The sequence below is a fragment of the Condylura cristata genome, unplaced genomic scaffold (genome assembly GCF_000260355.1).
Source record: "Condylura cristata isolate star-nosed mole 26May11 unplaced genomic scaffold, ConCri1.0 scaffold00009, whole genome shotgun sequence".
Taxonomy (NCBI): domain Eukaryota; kingdom Metazoa; phylum Chordata; class Mammalia; order Eulipotyphla; family Talpidae; genus Condylura; species Condylura cristata.
In genome coordinates this window covers 11,312,712-11,330,203 of record NW_004567110.1, presented here as the reverse complement: position 1 = coordinate 11,330,203, position 17,492 = coordinate 11,312,712, and the positions used below count along the sequence as shown (strand labels likewise).

At 46.3% G+C, this 17,492-nt stretch overlaps 1 protein-coding gene across 1 annotated transcript in view; it reads left to right on the top strand.

The window, feature by feature from the left end:
- The first annotated feature begins 2,136 nt into the window (after nt 1–2,136).
- FER1L6 (fer-1-like family member 6) overlaps nt 2,137–17,492 on the top strand; it is a 78,025-nt gene continuing 62,669 nt past the window's right edge. The window contains exons 1-7 of the mRNA XM_012722905.1: nt 2,137–2,159; nt 2,436–2,518; nt 6,005–6,125; nt 8,599–8,653; nt 8,740–8,871; nt 12,878–12,940; nt 16,290–16,371. Coding sequence (XP_012578359.1) covers nt 2,137–2,159; nt 2,436–2,518; nt 6,005–6,125; nt 8,599–8,653; nt 8,740–8,871; nt 12,878–12,940; nt 16,290–16,371 — 559 coding nt within the window. The remainder of the gene's footprint in view (nt 2,160–2,435; nt 2,519–6,004; nt 6,126–8,598; nt 8,654–8,739; nt 8,872–12,877; nt 12,941–16,289; nt 16,372–17,492) is intronic.

The window sequence follows — 17,492 nt, the reverse complement described above, 5'->3', positions numbered from 1 at the left end:
GAGGAAAGAGGGAGCCTTCAGTTTTACAGAGCAGCCTCTCCATGCTGGAAGTCTTGCTGAGAGTGCCCTTCTGGACTGAGTCAGGGTTTCAGTAAACAGACTGTGTGTTAGTGAAAGAGCTTCCACCCACCGTGGGCAGAGCCGGTTGTGAACCTTCGACAGGGCTGAAAGTCTTCTCCGGCCTCCTCTGCAGGGACATGAGCTGTGCCTCCAATGGGCTTTCAGCGCTAGTTCTTCCCTTGATTTTTAAAATCTCTGAAAGTAGTTCGGGTCATTAGTACCATTTGGGCTTCCTCAGGTGCCTCCAGTGGGGTGCGGGGTGCCCTCTGAGAAATGGGACTCCCCTTCTTCTTTCCCCACCCACCGCAGCAACTGTGTCTGTGCCCCAAGGAAGTTTTAAGACCCCGCTGGCAGGTGCTGGCACTTATTAGCAGCAGTGTTGTATTTGCAGATGGGAACATCTGAGTCTTTTCCAGTAGTCTGCGGACTGCTTGGGCCTCTGGGGGATTCGGGATTCTGCCTCCCTGAAATGACTGAGCCCGCGGGGATCACCAGCCGCTTCGGGTTTGGAAGGTGCTGACCTTAGCCCTCTGCTTGGTACCTCTTAGAAAATGGGGTAGTGAGGGCTATTATTGGAAGTTTCCTTTAAGAAATTTCAGGCCAGGGAATCCCCTTTGGGTATCATCTCCCAAGATCCTGGGAGACTTAGGATGGTCCTGTCCCAGGACGAAGGCAGATCAAAGATGATCTCTGAGAGAGGGTCTGAGGCTGTGTTCTGAACACTTACTATATATAGCAGGTACAGTTCTAGGTACTTGGGTCCTTCCCACCATTGCATCCGTACAGTTCTATAAGTAGGTACTTTATTATCATCTCCATTACACCCACGGGAGAACTTGGCCTCGAGGGGTGCTGTGACTCACGCAGCCTTTGCATGTCTGGGCGGTTCCATTCTTTCCATCCCATATCTCCCGGACTCTCAAAGAACACGAAGCCTCTGCCCCCTCAGCCAGACCAAGCCTCCATTCTGAGGCTTCCCCTCCCTACACACCCTTTACCAGTGGCCCTCAGCCTCTGCCTGGACACTCCAGCAACAGGACACTTAGCTGCCCCCCAGTCCACTGTTCAGACAGCCCCAGTGTGATGGCTAATTCCTTAATTTCTCACAGGATCGAGGCAAGGCATAAGCAGAATTGAATGAATGAATGAATGAATGAATGAATGAATGAATGAGTGGGTGAGTGAATGGACATCTGTCTCCTAGTAGCTTCTGCGCCTTGGTTCTATTCCTGCCCCTTAGGATGGGAACAAGTATAACTGACATCTACGGAGCAACTATGTTCCAAGCACTGTTAGATGCGTTATAGTTGTTATCTAGCTTTACATGTGTGCCCTGGAGATTAGAGATGCTAAGGGACCCCTCAAGGTGGCAGAGGTAGCCCTGCTTGGAATGCAAGTGTTCAGTGTGGAGCCCTCACACAGGCCACTGTGCTAGGCCACCTTGCGAGTCCTAGCAATGTAAGCAGAATGGAAAACTGTGAGGCCCCTCCATTTTGACTGTGGGCTCCTCCCCGAGCAGGCTGGCATCTTTGACGCTCTGTCCTCCCTTCTCCATCCCCTCCTCGTTCCCCCCTACTCCTGCCTCCTAGGGCCTGCCTCCAGGCCAGGGCTAGCCTCTGAGTTGTGTCCATCCACCCTTCCACAGAGCCGGTGCTCTTCAACCTCAGCTTCTGAAAGGGGTTCTCTCAGGAGGGGGTGAAGCATCTGGAATGTTCCTGTCATCTTAGAGACAGTGGATCAGAGCCCTTTCCTGGGGGCTTCTACTTGTGGCTAATGTGACAATAATTGTAGTGACATTCTGAGCTCCGTATGTCCACTGAGTTGTGACCTGTAGTTTGACCTCGAAAACATCCCAGGGCCACTTGGCCTTGGACATGGGGAGTTCTAACCTGGAGCAGGTGTGCACTCAGTTCAGGGGACTGGCCAGCTCAGGCTGCCCACTGGCAGGAGACTGGCTCTGAAATCAGAGCGGTCTGGGTTCTGGTGTGACCTTTGAGACGCCACCTACCTCTCTGGGCCCTGTCTCTTCACTGGAGAGGGGGTATGAGAAGGCTGCTGACCTGATTAAACAGTGCCATGAGTTTGAGTGCCTGGCACAGGTGAGGCGAAATGCCCATTAGTGTGATGAGTAGTATTCACACTAAGCCTCTTGCAGGTGTGGCTGGGAGTGGGCGTCATGGTTTCTGTCCAGGTGGGATTTTCATGTTCTCTGCAAAAGTAGAGCTTTTGCAGCCATCTGACTCCCACCCTGGTGGATGAGGAGGTTGTTAGGTTTCCACGTCAACTCAGGGTGTGTGTGTGTCTGTGCGTTTTCTAGCATGTCTGAATGACTCAGAGTCACTATTACTGTTATTTAATTTTTCTTCTTATTTCAGAAAAGGGGTGTTTGGACTGAAACTGAGGAAGAAGAAGAAGAAAGGAGAAAAGGGATTGATCCTAACCAACAAGGTTGCCCAAGGTGAGACTTTGGGGCAGTGGGCAGCACTGACCGTTTCCTGGGGTCTTGCAAAGTGGGCTTCTCTGGCTGACCATGGAGTCCACTCTTCGTGGGAGTGAGGCAAGAGTGTGCTGGTTCTGGGTCTCCAGACCCCGCCAACCACAGTGGTCTTCCAGCCTGTGGGCCAAGCCAGTAGGGTGGACAGCGGCTGGGCTCTAGAAACAGACCCTCTAGAGGGCGCAGTGATAACGTTCCACCTCCCATTTCTGTTCTAATTAGCTCTGTGGCCTGTGATAGTCACTCAGTGGCTTCCCAGCTTTGTCACATCAGTATGATGTGGGTGGCTAGGTTGTCCTGGGTGGCCACCGGCAGGCTTAAGTGAGATTTTGAGAACAGGAGTGAGGACAGCAGCTGCTGAGGGGGTGGGGGCTGTGTGCACGCTCCCTCCACCCCATTCAAAGGTAGAGTGTTCCTCAGAGACCTTTCAGAAGGCCCAGTGGCACACGGTGGAGAAGCAATTACCATTTGTTTACATGAAGACATTTTTGAGCATTCCCTGACCCCTAAGCACAGTAGACACGGAATCCGAAGGCAGCGGTGTTGAGATCTAAGTGCAGGCTCCGGGCTTTCTACTTCCTTCTCCTGAACAAAGTCAAGTGGGCGTGGCCAGCCCCAGTGGAGGCCAGACGCCATGTTTATTTAATCAGATAGGATTGGCTGTTTCCAGTGGGCCCTCTGGAGGCTTCTGCTGGGTAGCCCTGACAACACCCGGCTCAAATTTAGCTTTCTGGAGCACCCCTAAACCTAAGCGGCTTTATCTCCACCCCTCTTGTTCCTTTTGTCCACGGCAGCTGCCCTCTCGCCTTATGGCCTGTTGAACCCCGTGTCTTGTCCTTAAGGAAGAAATAATTCTACAGGATTACTTGTTCATTCTAAAGTGTTAGTAATGACTAAGTTAGTGTTAGTGTCAGTAATGACTAAGAGTCCTCCTTTGGATAGGAGACGCATTATATTTTCAGCAGAGGCAAAGCTTTAGGTTTAATAGAAGTAGTGGCCGTTCTTTTAACTTGATTCAGGTCATGAGTGGAAAAGGCTCTGGGGTCTCCCTTAGTGTACAGAAATTATGATCCTGTGGTAGGTTCTGGTGACACAGGGTTAACTAAGATACAGCAAATCCCCTTAAGGATTTTTACAAGACTGTTATTTTTTTAAAAATTATAACATATCTGGCCCTCCCTGGTGGCGCAGCGGGTTAAAGCACAGCACTGAGAATCTAAAGCCGCTTCCGCATGAGTTCGATTCCCGCCTGCCCCGGAGGTGACCACATGGCGCGCCAGACCTCTCCTGGCCGCCCGCTGCTCCCCTCAGCAGTGTGCTTCGTCGATCTGCCTGTTCTGCTCCCCACTCTGTCTCTGGTGAAGCCTCTCGCCGCCCCTGAGCCTCTGGCCTGTACCCCAGTTCTGTATGCACAAATAAATAAATCTTTTAAAAAAAAATTATAACATATCTATCTAACACATTTAATCATTTTCTGCTGCTCTGGCTTGCACACATCCTCCCTAAGTCTGGAATGTAGGTTTCTTTGGGCCTGTCTTACAACTGAAGTTCAGAGAGGATGCGTGACTTGTCCGAAGTCACACAGCTAACCCACAGAGAAGCTGGGTCATGTCACACCAGGGCAGGGCTTCTGTCCCATGCTGGCTGCCAGGGAGGAGCCTGACTGACTGCACAGGGTAGGAAAGAACAAGCTGGCGGACACAGGGCAGCAACCACTAACATCTCTGAAGAGCTGTCTCCCGTGGTACATTCTAATTAAGAGGCTTCAGCCCACAAAGCAAACAGCAGGCAGGAGTGAGGCCCCTCCTAGAAAGTAAACGGCATCCATCCAGCTGGCCGGGGGCCAGTGGGAGACTGACAGAGTCTACAGAACTTTGTACACTTTGGACTTTCCTTCTTGATCTCACCTGGCAAGCTTGGACTTTTCTGGACAAAAGGTTAGAAATTCTCAAAACCTCCTTGTATTTGGGGTCCAAGCAGCTATCCTTCATTTGTAAAGTTCTAACTATCTGAACCCATCCATTAATTACTCCCAGCCACCAACTCCCAGGTACCTCCCACGAGAATCCGTTCATGCTCTACTCAGCAGATGGTCATGGAGCGTCTGCCTCGTGTTTTCTCTTGGGTGGGTTCTAGGTGTTGGCCAGTGGACGTTGGCGCATCTAGAAGGAGATCCCTGTGTAGGACTCCTCCGCATGGTGCTCACAGCTCTCCTTGGCCTCCCCGCTGCTCCCGGGTCATGATCCAAGTCCCTTAGGCAAGGGGGTGACCCCGCAGGAGGTCTGAGAAGGGAAACCTTAGGCTCCTGTAGGCTGTGGTCCTCAGCTGAAGGAAGGTCACTGCTCGCTGCTTTTTAAAATTTATTTATCTATGCATACTGCTCTAACTGCTCTTTGTAAGCAAGCTGACGGGGCCTGACTCTCCATACTTTTTGGAAGCTTTGAGAAGTCACTGGCTGCTGTGGGCATCAGACGTCTACTTGTGCCTTGGTAAAAAGTCCTCACATCATCCTGTTCAGAGTGCGCAGCCATCTGCCCTCTACTGGGACCACATAGCAATGTCCCATATAAATGCACCAGAATCCCTTAGATTGAAGAGGGGAAACCTGAAGAATCTGTTTACTACTTGCTCATTTACATTTTCTAAACTTTACTTGTATGTCAGTTTCCTATGACTTGTGCCAAACGACCACTGGGTGGCTTGAAACTGTCTGCCAATAGTATCGCTGGGCTAAAGGCAAGATGTAGGCGGAAACCTGCTCCCTCCGAAAACCTCGTTTCCACCTCTCCCACCTCCTGATGGCTGCGTGAGACTGTCCTCAGTGTGGCAGCTCCTGTCTAGACTCCGCCTTGGGTAGCAGTGACTCCTCCTATCCTCACCTCCCTCTTCTAGGGTACGTGTGATCACCATGTGATGAGTATAATCAGACCATCTCATTGCAAAATCCTCGGGTAATAGTACTAGCAAAGGCCCTTTGTCCAAATAAGATCACATTTAGAGCTTCCAAGGTCTAGGAGTGTCTGTGTATTTGTGGAACTGTAGTTAACTACCGCATAGCTTGTTTCTCAAAATTGGCTCTCAGACCACAGAATGGCCTCACCTGGCGCCTAATTAGATTACAGCTCCACACAGCTCGACCAGGACAGGGAAGCTTGTCTTTACTGTCCTGGTGCAATGCTCTTCCCATCACACCTTGCATTTCAGTCTACTCTTGTTTGAGGATTCGATGGAAGATGCAATTTTTTTTTTTTTAGTAAAATGAAGGTATGTGCCTGGCTGTTCCATCCCTAAGGGGTTGTATCTTGCTCTTCTGCCAAAGATTTAGATGTATCATTTAGGCTATCAGGGACTGTCATTGTGTGACTGGAAAAGTTCTGGGGATAAAGGTGCTCAGATCCCAACCACATCTCAAGGTTAACAGAGATGTTATTCCTTTGTTTGCTTCTGTAGACCATCAAGGTGAAGTTGAAGTACCACAAGAGGGACCTTCTCACCAGGAAGGACCTGGAGGAGATTTGGTTTATGATGATGCTTCTGCCACTCCTGTCCCCACAGTTGGTCCAAAGAGAAGGTACAGTGCTGGTCCCTGCCATTAGCACCACGTGTCTGGAGCCCTGCAGGTTCTGGGAGAACAGAGGACATCCAGTGAAAGACTCAAGGCTGCAAGACAGAGTTCTGTGTCCCCTGAGCTTCCTCCACAGCAGTTCTGGCCTCTTGGTTCTTGCCAGCCTTCAGCAGCCCAGGCCCTGGCACTGCCCGCTGCTGGTCTTCAATGCTGAGTTAAGGTCTTCACGACCCTCTTAGCTCAGGAATGATGGTAGCAACAGGCAACAGCTTCAGGGGCTGCCCCTCACCTACCTGCTCTTAGCTCATCAAGGTCCTAGACGTCTTTGTGTCTGTTGCACATAAGAAGGTGGTTGTTCTACTGCCCAACAAAAAGTCAGGAACCACTGGGCTTCTGCGTGCAGATTGCTGTATTGGTTAACAATGGTGTGTAACAAATAATCTCCAAACCCTGTAGCTTAATACCATAAGTATTTATAGTGCTCATGTCTCTGTGGGCCAGTTGGGTGGCTTGACTGGCTTCAGAGAGTAGGAGTACCCATTCATGCATCTCTGATCACTAGGCACTCCACACATTTTAATGAGAAGATTGGTTGGTGGGAGGCTGGATCGCTTCAGTTGGTACCCAGCGGTTCTCCATAATAGAGTATTAGATTTGCCAACAGGCTAGTTTCCATGGAGGTGATGACATTATTCCAAGAGAACAAGCAGAAGTAGGGAAGTTTCTTGACGTTGACAGTCATCTGTGCTGAATTTTGTTGGCCAGTGCAAGCCACACGATCAATCCACAGAGCAGAGGTTATAATTTATAGGCCAAAGAACATTGATGCCTGGAAGCAAGTAACTGGGGCTTTCAGAGTTTTCCTCAGTCTACCATATTTGTTTGTCAGTCTCTTACGATAATTCCATGCTGTCCACCCCTTCTTTTTACACTCACACTGAGCACTAACAGTAAAGCAACTGATGCTTCCCTGTGTGGCAGAGGGGTGGGAGACAGTTAACTAGGGAAGGTGACAGCCCAGAGGTGGACACTTCAGAGAAGACGTGGAACTTGCAAACACATTCTCACTGCATTTCCTCTTCCTTCCACATTGCACCCTGACAAACACTCCCTCAACGCCCCTAAGTAGGGATTTCAATTATTTTTAATATCCTCTAGAATATCCCTGGTCATTTATTGAAACAGGGTAACAGCACTGGATGGAGGAAGGTAGAAGCAAGAGGACTAGAAGCTGTTTTATTTCTCCTGTCTGTGCATTTTCCATCAAATGAAATTCTACCAACCCACTAAAACACTCAAGATTTGACTACTGCATTGAAATCTTCTTAAGCTGGGGAATTTTTTCTTCTCTGGCTTTGTATCACGCTTATTTTTCCTATGGCATCTTGTACCTGCTAGTTCTTGCTCTGTGTTGGTCTTCCCTCCCTCAGGTAGATTGTTAGTTCTGCAGGAACCAAGATGGTTGCCTTTTCTTTGTTTTTCACTCTGAGAGTAGCATAGAGTTTTTACATAGTAAGTGGCCAGTCACATTTACCATTTTATTGTGACCGTATACTTGTTGAAACCTGTCTTTTCTTATATAAGAGATTCTTATCTCTTTCAATCCTCACAGCAACCCTAGGTGGTAGGAATAATAACTCCCACTTTCAGATGAGGAAATTAAGGCTGGCAGCACAAAATCTTGAGATTTTTATTAGCTTATTCTTTTCCTACTGGACTCATTATAACCAGCAGAAAGGAAATTCCATCAACGGCAGAATGACTCTGTTAGAAGGCAAGAGAATAAAATTCTACAGGAACTCAAGTTCATTTCCTTTCCCATCCAGTGCTGCTTCTATGACACCAGGGATCCTTCATCTGTCTCCTATCCCCTGATCTCTAAGTGCCCGGGTGTTGCACATCTGTTTTCAATTATGACCATGCAGAGAAGTACAATCTCCTGCGATGTGAAGTCTCAGTGAGATGGAATCTTGGTCATTCCTTCCAATTCGATCTTTCGTCTGTTTTCAAAAGTCATCATGAAGCTCAGAATTGTTATATCTTCCAGAAAAGGCCAAGTGATACTGTGGATAGAACCAGGCAGAGGGGAAGCCCTTACTGGGACCTTGCTTTGTCCCGGGCTTCCTGAGTCATCTCAGTTTCTCACTCCATAAAATAAAAAATAATACTGATAGTCACATTCACATTGAGAGCTGATACTTACCAGGCATATAATAAAGCCTTTGTATACATCACCTCTTTAATTGCAATAGTCACCTCATGTGGTAAGTAGTATTTTAGCACCATTTTTAGCGCAGGGAAGCTGAGCCACAGAGGTTAAGTCACGTGTCCATTTATCTACCTCTCCCAGAGCTCTAGAGAGAACATGTGATACAGTATAAACAAAAGCACTCAGGGGTACCTGGGGAATATTAGTAGCTTGTGGTGGCATGCATGTTCCCATCTGATGGAACAAATATGTTTGACTTTCTTTTAATAGATCTAAACTGTTGACAAAGGTTCACGATGGGGAAGTCAGGTCCCAGAACTATCAGGTAAGTGACAGCTCCTCTGCTCAGCCTCCTGCAGTCCTGGGTGAACCGACAGCCAGGTCCACAGCGGTCATGTGCTTGTCTTGCAGATTGCCATCACCATCATTGAGGCTCGTCACCTGGTGGGTGAAAACATTGACCCCATTGTGACTATTGAGGTTGGGGATGAGAAGAAGCAAAGCTCGGCGAAGGAAGGAACCAACAGCCCATTTTATAATGAGGTAAGCCCTGGAGGTGACCAACGTCCTCTCCACCGAGACGCTCTTCACAGCCGCTCCAGGGTATGCTTGAGTCAAATAGAAAGTAGGTAAGGCCTTCTTGCTTACAGCTCCATAGTTTAACTCAGTTCATGGAAAGGAGAGGCAAGGAATTCCTCCTGGTTAAAAAATTCAGTCTTATCCTTTCAGTAGACCCATTTCTTATTAGCTCATCTTTATCCATTATAAGCTGTGGATTTACAGTCAATAAATGTGTTGCTTACTGGTTAGTGAAAAGATAGATGTTCTTTTGCATAACAGAGACATTGCAAATTTAATTCTTAATTTTAAAACAGGCATGACTGAGTTGGCAAGAAAACAGTCATATTTTTCAAAGCACTATAAGCTGTAAAGGGAAGTATCCAAGAGACATGAAATCTCTAAATATTAAACACATTAAATTCTCTTTTTTAAAAAGAATGATTGCACTGTTTAAAAATGATAACATTTACAAAGAGTATAAAACGATCTATCAGGATAAATATTTGTTCCTCTGGTCTTTGAATCCCTCCGCCCCTTCTCCCAAGCATTCTCACCATATACAATACGAAATCAGAACACACAGTTTAATCTCATTTTCCCCTCACTGCTTTAAGTTTCTATTATACTCACATGCCATAATTTACTAAACCAATCAATCTCTCCTTGACAGACATTAATGTTTTTCAGCCTTTGTTTACAAATATTATATGTAATACTATTCACACATGGTGTAACTGGGGCAAATAAATTTGGATAGAACAAAATGAACTTCCAACAAAGATTTTTAAAGATTTATTTAATTATGTATACAGAAGTGGGTATAGGACAGAGGTGCAGGGGCGGTGAGAGGATTCACCAGAGACAGAGTGGGAAGCAGAACAGGCCAACTGATGAAGTACACTGCTGAGGGGAGCAGCGGGCGGGTCAGGAGAGGTCTGCCACGTCATGTGGTCACCTCTGAAGCTGCAGTGGCTTTAGCTTCTTAGTGCTGTGCTTTAACCTGCTGCACCACCAGGGAGGGCCCAAAGCAACAATTTTTACTTCAGCTAACAGCAAACAAGAATGCTTGTTTCTCCTTAGGCACTTGGACACCATGAATTATCAAAAATGCAGTAAACTTAATTATTTCCCTAGTAGGAGTGGTAATTGAAAAGGGAGGGAGGAAGAGCAGGGATAAGGAAATCAACAGAAATCACCCAAATCCCACGTGAGCTGTTAACGCCTTTCCTCTTTACCAGTGCTGCCACAGCCCTCTGCCAGTGAAAGTGGCAGTTTCCCCTGCTCTTCCACTCCCGGCTCATAACATCTTTGGTGTGGATGAAATAATGTATTCTAAAAGCCTCTAAAACCACAAAGCTCTAAAGACTGGTTAATCATCATAATTAACATTTGCTTCATGCAGACAAGTCCTCAATTGAAATGACATTAAATTGGGGCCAGGAGTAATCAGTAGGAAGTCAAGTAAAAACATGGAAGTTGAGGCAAAAAAAATTACAGATGAACTAAAAATGTTTCGTACAACTTTGGACCTACCGTGGACCCTAATTTTTAAGCCCAAAGGCCACTAGGTGTTGAAGGAGCCAGTTAGTAGGGCTGGGGAATAATTCCTAGCTAGAAAAATCTGTGTTGGTTCAGAGGTCTAGGGGCCCTGTGTGAGGTGATAGTGTCTGAAAGAAGTGAAACTCATGGAAGACAATGTGGAACTAATTTATTGATTCAAAGGGAAACACAGACAGCATCTCATGTATTCAGCCTTACCAGACAGAAGGGTTTTTGAAGAGGTTTTTTTATATAGGCGAATTTCCATGTAAAAGAAATTCTGAACACCAAAATGCTTTAAAATATGAATATATATATGAGAAAATCCCTGTTGTGGTTCACATATGTTCCTTCATTTTCTCTCTTCCTTGCTCTTTCTCAGTCTCTTTATTTTTCAACTGAGGTAACATTGGCCGACAGGTGGTTTGTGTTTCGGCCATATGAGATCTCCCTGGGGTGCTGGTACCATGCCGCCCCCACCACCATCACACCCATGTCCACCCCCATGTCCACCCCCCCAAGAGGGGTGGAAATCTCAGTCAGATTTCTTTTTTGAATTTTATTTCTGTATCTTGGAGGGGATTATGTTCAGTGCATTAAGTAACCAGAGTCAGATTTCTAGGGTTAGTTCCTGGTTAAATTTCTCTGATCCTTTGTTTGCTTTCTCTATAGTCCACATGTAAGTGACACCACCTGGTATTTGTCTTTCTCCTGTTTTAGCATAAACCCCTCAAGCTCCATCCACTTTCTTTTAAAAAAAATTATTTATGTATACAAAACTGGGGTACAGGCCTGAGGTACAGGGGGTGAGAGGATTCACCAGAGTGGGGAGCAGAACAGGCAGATGTACTAAAATACACTGCTGAGGGGAGCAGTGCGGGGGAGACAGGAGAGGTCTGCTGCACCATGTGTGTCCCACCCTGGTTGGGGATTGAACTCGCGCTGCCGTGGCTGCAGATAGCCTCATAGTGCCATGCTTCAACACGTTGGGCCACCAGAGAGAGCTCTCCATCCATTTTCTTAAGCAGAAAACACTGGACATATTGGAACCTTTCAGCCACACCTAATGAAGGGCTCATTATGTTATGTGAAGACATTTTACTTTCCACGTTGCTTTTTCTGTTTTGCCCCTTAAATGCAGGCTGTTAGGCACCCTGTTCCCTTTCCTGTTATGTCATGTTTATCGCTGCAGTCCTGTGTTATTCCTCAACCCTGCAGCCCACAACCAAAGAAATAACCCATTGAGTGACATTTTAGTTCCATCTCCCCAGCCCTCCACCAGCCCCCAAACACGTAGCCTACAACAAACCTTTACTGTAGTCTTGGGAGCAAAGGACCTCACCTGTGGGAGAAAGTCATTCAGGTGCAGCTGGTTTTCAGCACCAGGAACCACTTCTCAGGACTCAGCTCTGATCCAGGCCTGTCTTTTCAATTCTTTCACCTTTAATCTTATCTGCTGAATATGGAGATCAATCTAGATCATTTCTTCAATTCTAAAATTCAGTCACTTTCTAAAAATTAAATATCTCCCTTGTCGATAATTTCTTTTCATTCTCTTCCTGGTCAATCTTGGGTGTTTCACATAGATGTTCGAAACTGAATTTCTAGAAAATCAGATGTCACTGATTTTCAGTTTTAATCCAAGTCAAAACCACAATGAGATATAACTTTGACCCATCATTCTATTATAGTAGGCATGAAATAAAATAAAGGACGTGGCACTATCAAGGGCTTGCAAAGGTGGGGAGAAATGACTCTTACACTGCCAATAGGAATATAGAGTGACTTAGCCCCTTGTAGGGTAAATGGCAGCAGTGATCAGGTTTCTTCTGCCCTCCCGCTATTAGCGTCTATGATCAACACCTGTGGCCTTACACGCGTGCCTGATGGAGTAAGTGGGCGCACCTGGGTTGAGTCTGCACCTATAAGGGCAGCATCACAGAAGGGGGTGGGGAGAAGGCAGAGGACCTCACACAGGAGTGCAGTGGAGAGCGGTGATGAGTGCAGAGAAGGGTAAGAAAGGAAAGAGCATATAGTGATCTGCAGAGGCGCCCAAATTGCTGTCTCCCATGGGGCTGGTTTCCCCTAATCTGTAGGTGTTATGCCCAGGGCTCCAAGGTTCTTTTTCAAGCTGAACCAATGGCCTAGGATGGCTGCACAATACCCCTTTGGAAGGAAAGTTTATAGTGTCTACTGAAAACATACATGCACGTAACCTACTTCTGTGTCCATCTTAAAGGAAACTCACATGTCTCCTTTGCAAAGATGTCATTGGTAACATTCTTTTTAAAATTAAAAAACGAAAACTTAAATGACCCTCTAAACGGGGTGACCAACTCATGGATTTATTGCTGCCATTAAAGACCATGTAGCAAAATCTACTCCAGGAATAGAGTTCTTATATTCAAGTCTGGAATCTTTGGAAACAGGATGAACTTATATTTTACAGTACTTTGTCTTCGACTTCATCGGGTCCCAAATGCATCTTTTTGACAAGATCATCAGGATCTCAGTAAGTATACCATTGTTGGTAGGAATGGGGGGAGGTGGGAGGAATTTGAGGCGTTGGGACACTGCAGCCTACTTAGGGATGAATAGTTTGAGGAGGATGAGTGTGGGCTGATGAGTTTGAAACCAGCAGGGAAGAGCTTGAAATAACCAATGCAGCAGAGTTTGGGAGGAAAAGCTTTCTTAAGAAAATATGCTTCTTGGAAGTTACTTCTTGGCTTCTTGGTAAGCTACTATCAAGCCATCAGATTGATTGTTAGCTGACTAATGTGGGAACTGAACATATGCTTCCAATGACATCTTAATGGATTGCCATTTCCAGTTGGTGTCTTTTTATGAAGCAAGTGTTTCCTCTTGGGATAATAGTCACACTAATGATAATGAATCATGCACCTTCTCCTTCTTAGTGGGTAACTTTCTCCTTCTTTATGGGTAACAAGGAGAGAAGGAGGAGGAAGAGCCAGGAAGGAACCAAATCTATCGTAATGCTAGATCAGAGAATGTGGTTTGGGATAAATGGTTGCCACTCGGCCTCTTCACAGTTGCCGCTGAGTGTAGACCTCAGGACCTGCCCCCGGGGAGCTGGGTCTACAGCCTGGACCCTTCCTCAGTCCTGCCAGAATTTCTGACTCAACAGGTCAAGTGTGATGAGTAGAGACAAAGCTTCCTGCCTGCATTATCAAGGTTGACTGACACAAAGAGGAAAAGAATGAGAAAGGAGGTGTCCTGGTGAAACTTTACTCATCCAAGAGAGGGCAGGCCAGGCTCCAGGGGGTTATGGCCTACTTCATATGCTCAGTAAAGGGACAGAGACCCGAGGATGCACACAGCATCCATTGGGCCAATGTGTGAGGTCACTGCTTCTCCCAGGAGGGAGTAGGGAGCATGTGTTTGTCTGAAAGTGGCAGGAGTTGGGGTTGAAAGTCAAGTGCTGTCTTCCAAATAGTTCTGAAAGGATGGAATTCTTACTTCATGCCCCAATGCATGATGCAGAGAAGAGGAAATTGGCACCAACTCCAATCAAAATTAAAATGTGAAGACGGCAAAATGTATCTGGAGGACGTCACTGCCTGTCCTTGCCACCCACTCAATTTCTGTTGTTTCTATTCATTTCTGCATCTCCATTTCTATTATATATATGTGTGTGTGTGTGTGTGTGTGTGTGTATAAGTACACTAATATGTACATACTATATATAACAAGTCCTACCTTAATGTTAGGTAATAGTGGGGTTATATTATATTTCCCAGGAGCATTTGAAGAATGTGACTCTTGAAGAATGAAAAGTCCTCAAGAGCCAAACATTCTTCATTCTTGAGTTTCTGGTTGGGTGACAAGTACTGGAGATAATTCTGGGCCTGGGACAAGGCCCAGGATGTTGTTACACTGCATTGCTCAGGCAGCTTATTTGGCTTCATTCTAGGCTCTAAAGGACGATCAGGATTACAGATAAACAACTAGTAGCTGGATCTTTATGCTGTATGGTAGACAAAGGTCGTGACTCGGTGGGCATGTGGACTTGAGAGAAAGAGTCAAAGCTGGTATTGCAGATCTCTGTTCCTCTAACTTGGAAGAAGAGGATACACGAGGAATAAAGGCCTGGAGTTTAGGGGGAACACTTCTTTGAGAGGGAGTATCTGAGTTTCCTGCTAGTCCCAAGCCTGAAAGTGAGCATGCTCAGAATAAATTCAAGAGGGAGAGGAAGTGTGGGGAGTTCAGGCCATCAGCCTGTAGCAGCCTGGCTACATCTTGCCTTGATAGGGGGCTGGTGGGGGGTGGGCAGCATCCTCATACCCTAATGCTTGATCCTTCCAGGACTCCTTGGAACTCACAGGGTGGATGGTTTGAGGAGGCCTCCTGTGCTAGTTAGAGAACCATTTGGGGCTCTTGCCGCCCATCTGGCCCCCAGGGACTGAGGTGATTTTGATGTAAGAAGTTAGCTGGTCTGAGGCTTGTGTTCCTGCTCAGCCTCTGGGAAGCTGCATTAACCACTGCAACATGGTGGGGGTGGGGAGCATGGCATGAGCTTTGTGTTTGTGGCTTTAAATAACTGCCCCATTCTAGCCAAGCTGTCCTTACTTCCCCTCAGTGCTCTCACTCGCTTGAAGTTTGAAAAAGGAAGAAAGCGTGAAAGAGATGAAAAGGGCTGTCATTTCTTGAAATCATTTGAGTTAATTGCTTTTTTATTGCCTCTGCCCGAAGTTGCTAGTGAGAAGCTATAAAAGTCTCGTCCATCATTCTATAGGTCAACCATTCATTAATTCACTGAATGCCTAATATGAACAAGGCCATGTGGTGGGTAGGAGAGAGTAGGGAAATCATTCTTGGTTCAAGGAACTCACCATGTCAGTTAACAGGAAGCTCTGAGTCCGCCTACCCTAACTTCCAGCTGGTGAAGGAATCCCTTTCCATCTCCCCTGATATGGGTTCTTGGGCATTACTTGATTACACCCAGGGACGAAGAGGTCAGAACTTCTAGGAAAATCTATTCTATTCCATTCTGTTACAGAAATTATTATAGACACTTTGAGTTCTCATGGGGAGCTAAAATCTCCCTTCCTGCAACATGGTACCCACACAGGAAACCTACTCACTCTTCTGGATGTCAGTATTTCCGGGAGTTGAAAGCATTTTTTGTTTTCCTTTCTCCAGACCTCCTGTTCACCTTCCAAGTGAAAGGTTGAACGGCCCTGGCTCTTTAGCAGCTTCTCATAAATTGTGGCTTCTGGACCTAGCACCAGGCCCATCACCTTCTTCAGAATGTCTTCATCTCAATAGTATTGGCCTTAAAATATGCTTCCATACCATCCAGGTCCTCTGCTGACTTCTGATCAGACAAACTGTTGATGAATACTGATCTTTCTCTGACTACTGTACATGCCTGAAACTTCTCAAGACAGCACATGTTCCCTGAGAATGCTGAGAGCAAAGTGCTGTGGGAGTTTAAGAGACAAAGAAAACGCTTTTACCTGTGGAGCATGTGGAGGATCAGGGTTGGCTTCTTGGAGGAGGAGGCATTTACTCTAGGCATTGAAAGATGAGTGGAGTTCTACCAGGCAGAGATGAGTGTTGAAGATGGCCTGCGCCAGGGTTCATTTTGGTTAAGAAGAAAAAACAATCTTCAGACAGCGAGATGTTAGGTGTCTTTCAACAGAGGTTTACTGCAAATCTCCCAAGAGGAAGTGGTACCTTTATCTCCCTTTACAATCCAGAGGCTTGCTAACCAAGTGTCACTGTGCTCAGAGACAATAATGAAGATCAGACCCAGCTTAGAACCCTCTCTGAGGTGTCCTGAGTCCATTTCACACACTTATCAAAGGCAAATCTAGGTTGCTAACTCCATCTTTCCTCAGGTGTTTCACCACAAAATCCTAGGAAGCAGCTTACCTATTGGCTCCTTCAAAGTTGACTTGGGGATTGTGTACAACCAACCTGGTAAGAAGCATTTCTCCCCACACCCCTCCCCCCCAACCTCCTTCTGGTTTGCCATATCCGGAGACCAACTCATTCATTTGCTCACTTGTCTCATTCAATAGCCACAGTGCCAATTAAGTTGAGCAGGAAATGGCTTTTTCTCAAAACTTAATAGCTAATGATATAATTATCTTGCATATCCATACTTACGAGCTTTTTTTTTTTAAAAAAGATTTATTTATTATGCATACAGAACTGGGGTACAAGCCAGAGGTGTGGGACCGATGAGAAGATTCACCAGAGACAGTGGGGAGCAGAACAGTCTCATTGACAAGCACACTGCTGAGGGGAGCAGGAGAGGTCTGCCACGTCATGTGGGCCACCTTCAGGGCAGGGATCGAACTCATGCTGAGGTAGCTTTAGCTTCTTAGTGCTGTGCTGTAACCCACTGCACCACCAGGGAGGACGCTGAGCTTTTTTTTTTTTTTTTTTAAATCCCACAAGTTCTAATTTGTGCTGAGAGATAAAAGCAGGAAAGGCAATGGAGTACAGACATTAAGAATATGGATTCTTGGCCCAGACTGTCTGGCTTCCAGTGCCTCTCTGCTCTTGCCTAGCTCTGCAACCTTGGGAAAATAACTTCATAACTCTGTCTCAGTTTCTGCATAAGTAAAAAGAAAGATAAAATGGTGTCTCCTTCACAGGGTTGTTGGCTAAGTTAATAAATGTCACAAAGTGCTTAGTACAAAACCCTGCACAGAATAAGGAACTGGCTTGTCATTTATGGCTTTGTTACAGTAATTATTACCATCCTGGCTTTGCTACAGTAAGTGTTCTCATCCCTGGCTTCAAGGAAAATGAAACTCAAAGAAGCTAAGTAATTTGTCCAAGGTCAAGAGCTAGTGATACACCTCAATCTCATGAAAGGGCCCTTGTCTTTAGCGGCGATTCCCTCTCACATGACCAACGCTTTTGGGGTGTGCGTTGGGCAGTGGAAGTAACCGAGGACAGCGGGCTGGGTTTGAGCCACTAAAGAGCTAATGAAAGCTGTGGGAATTGGCTTGGAACCAGTGAAAGAAGCTCTTTGGGGCCTTCCTGCCTGCTGTCACATGGACATGTGAACTCTGTGTGGCCAGATCTAA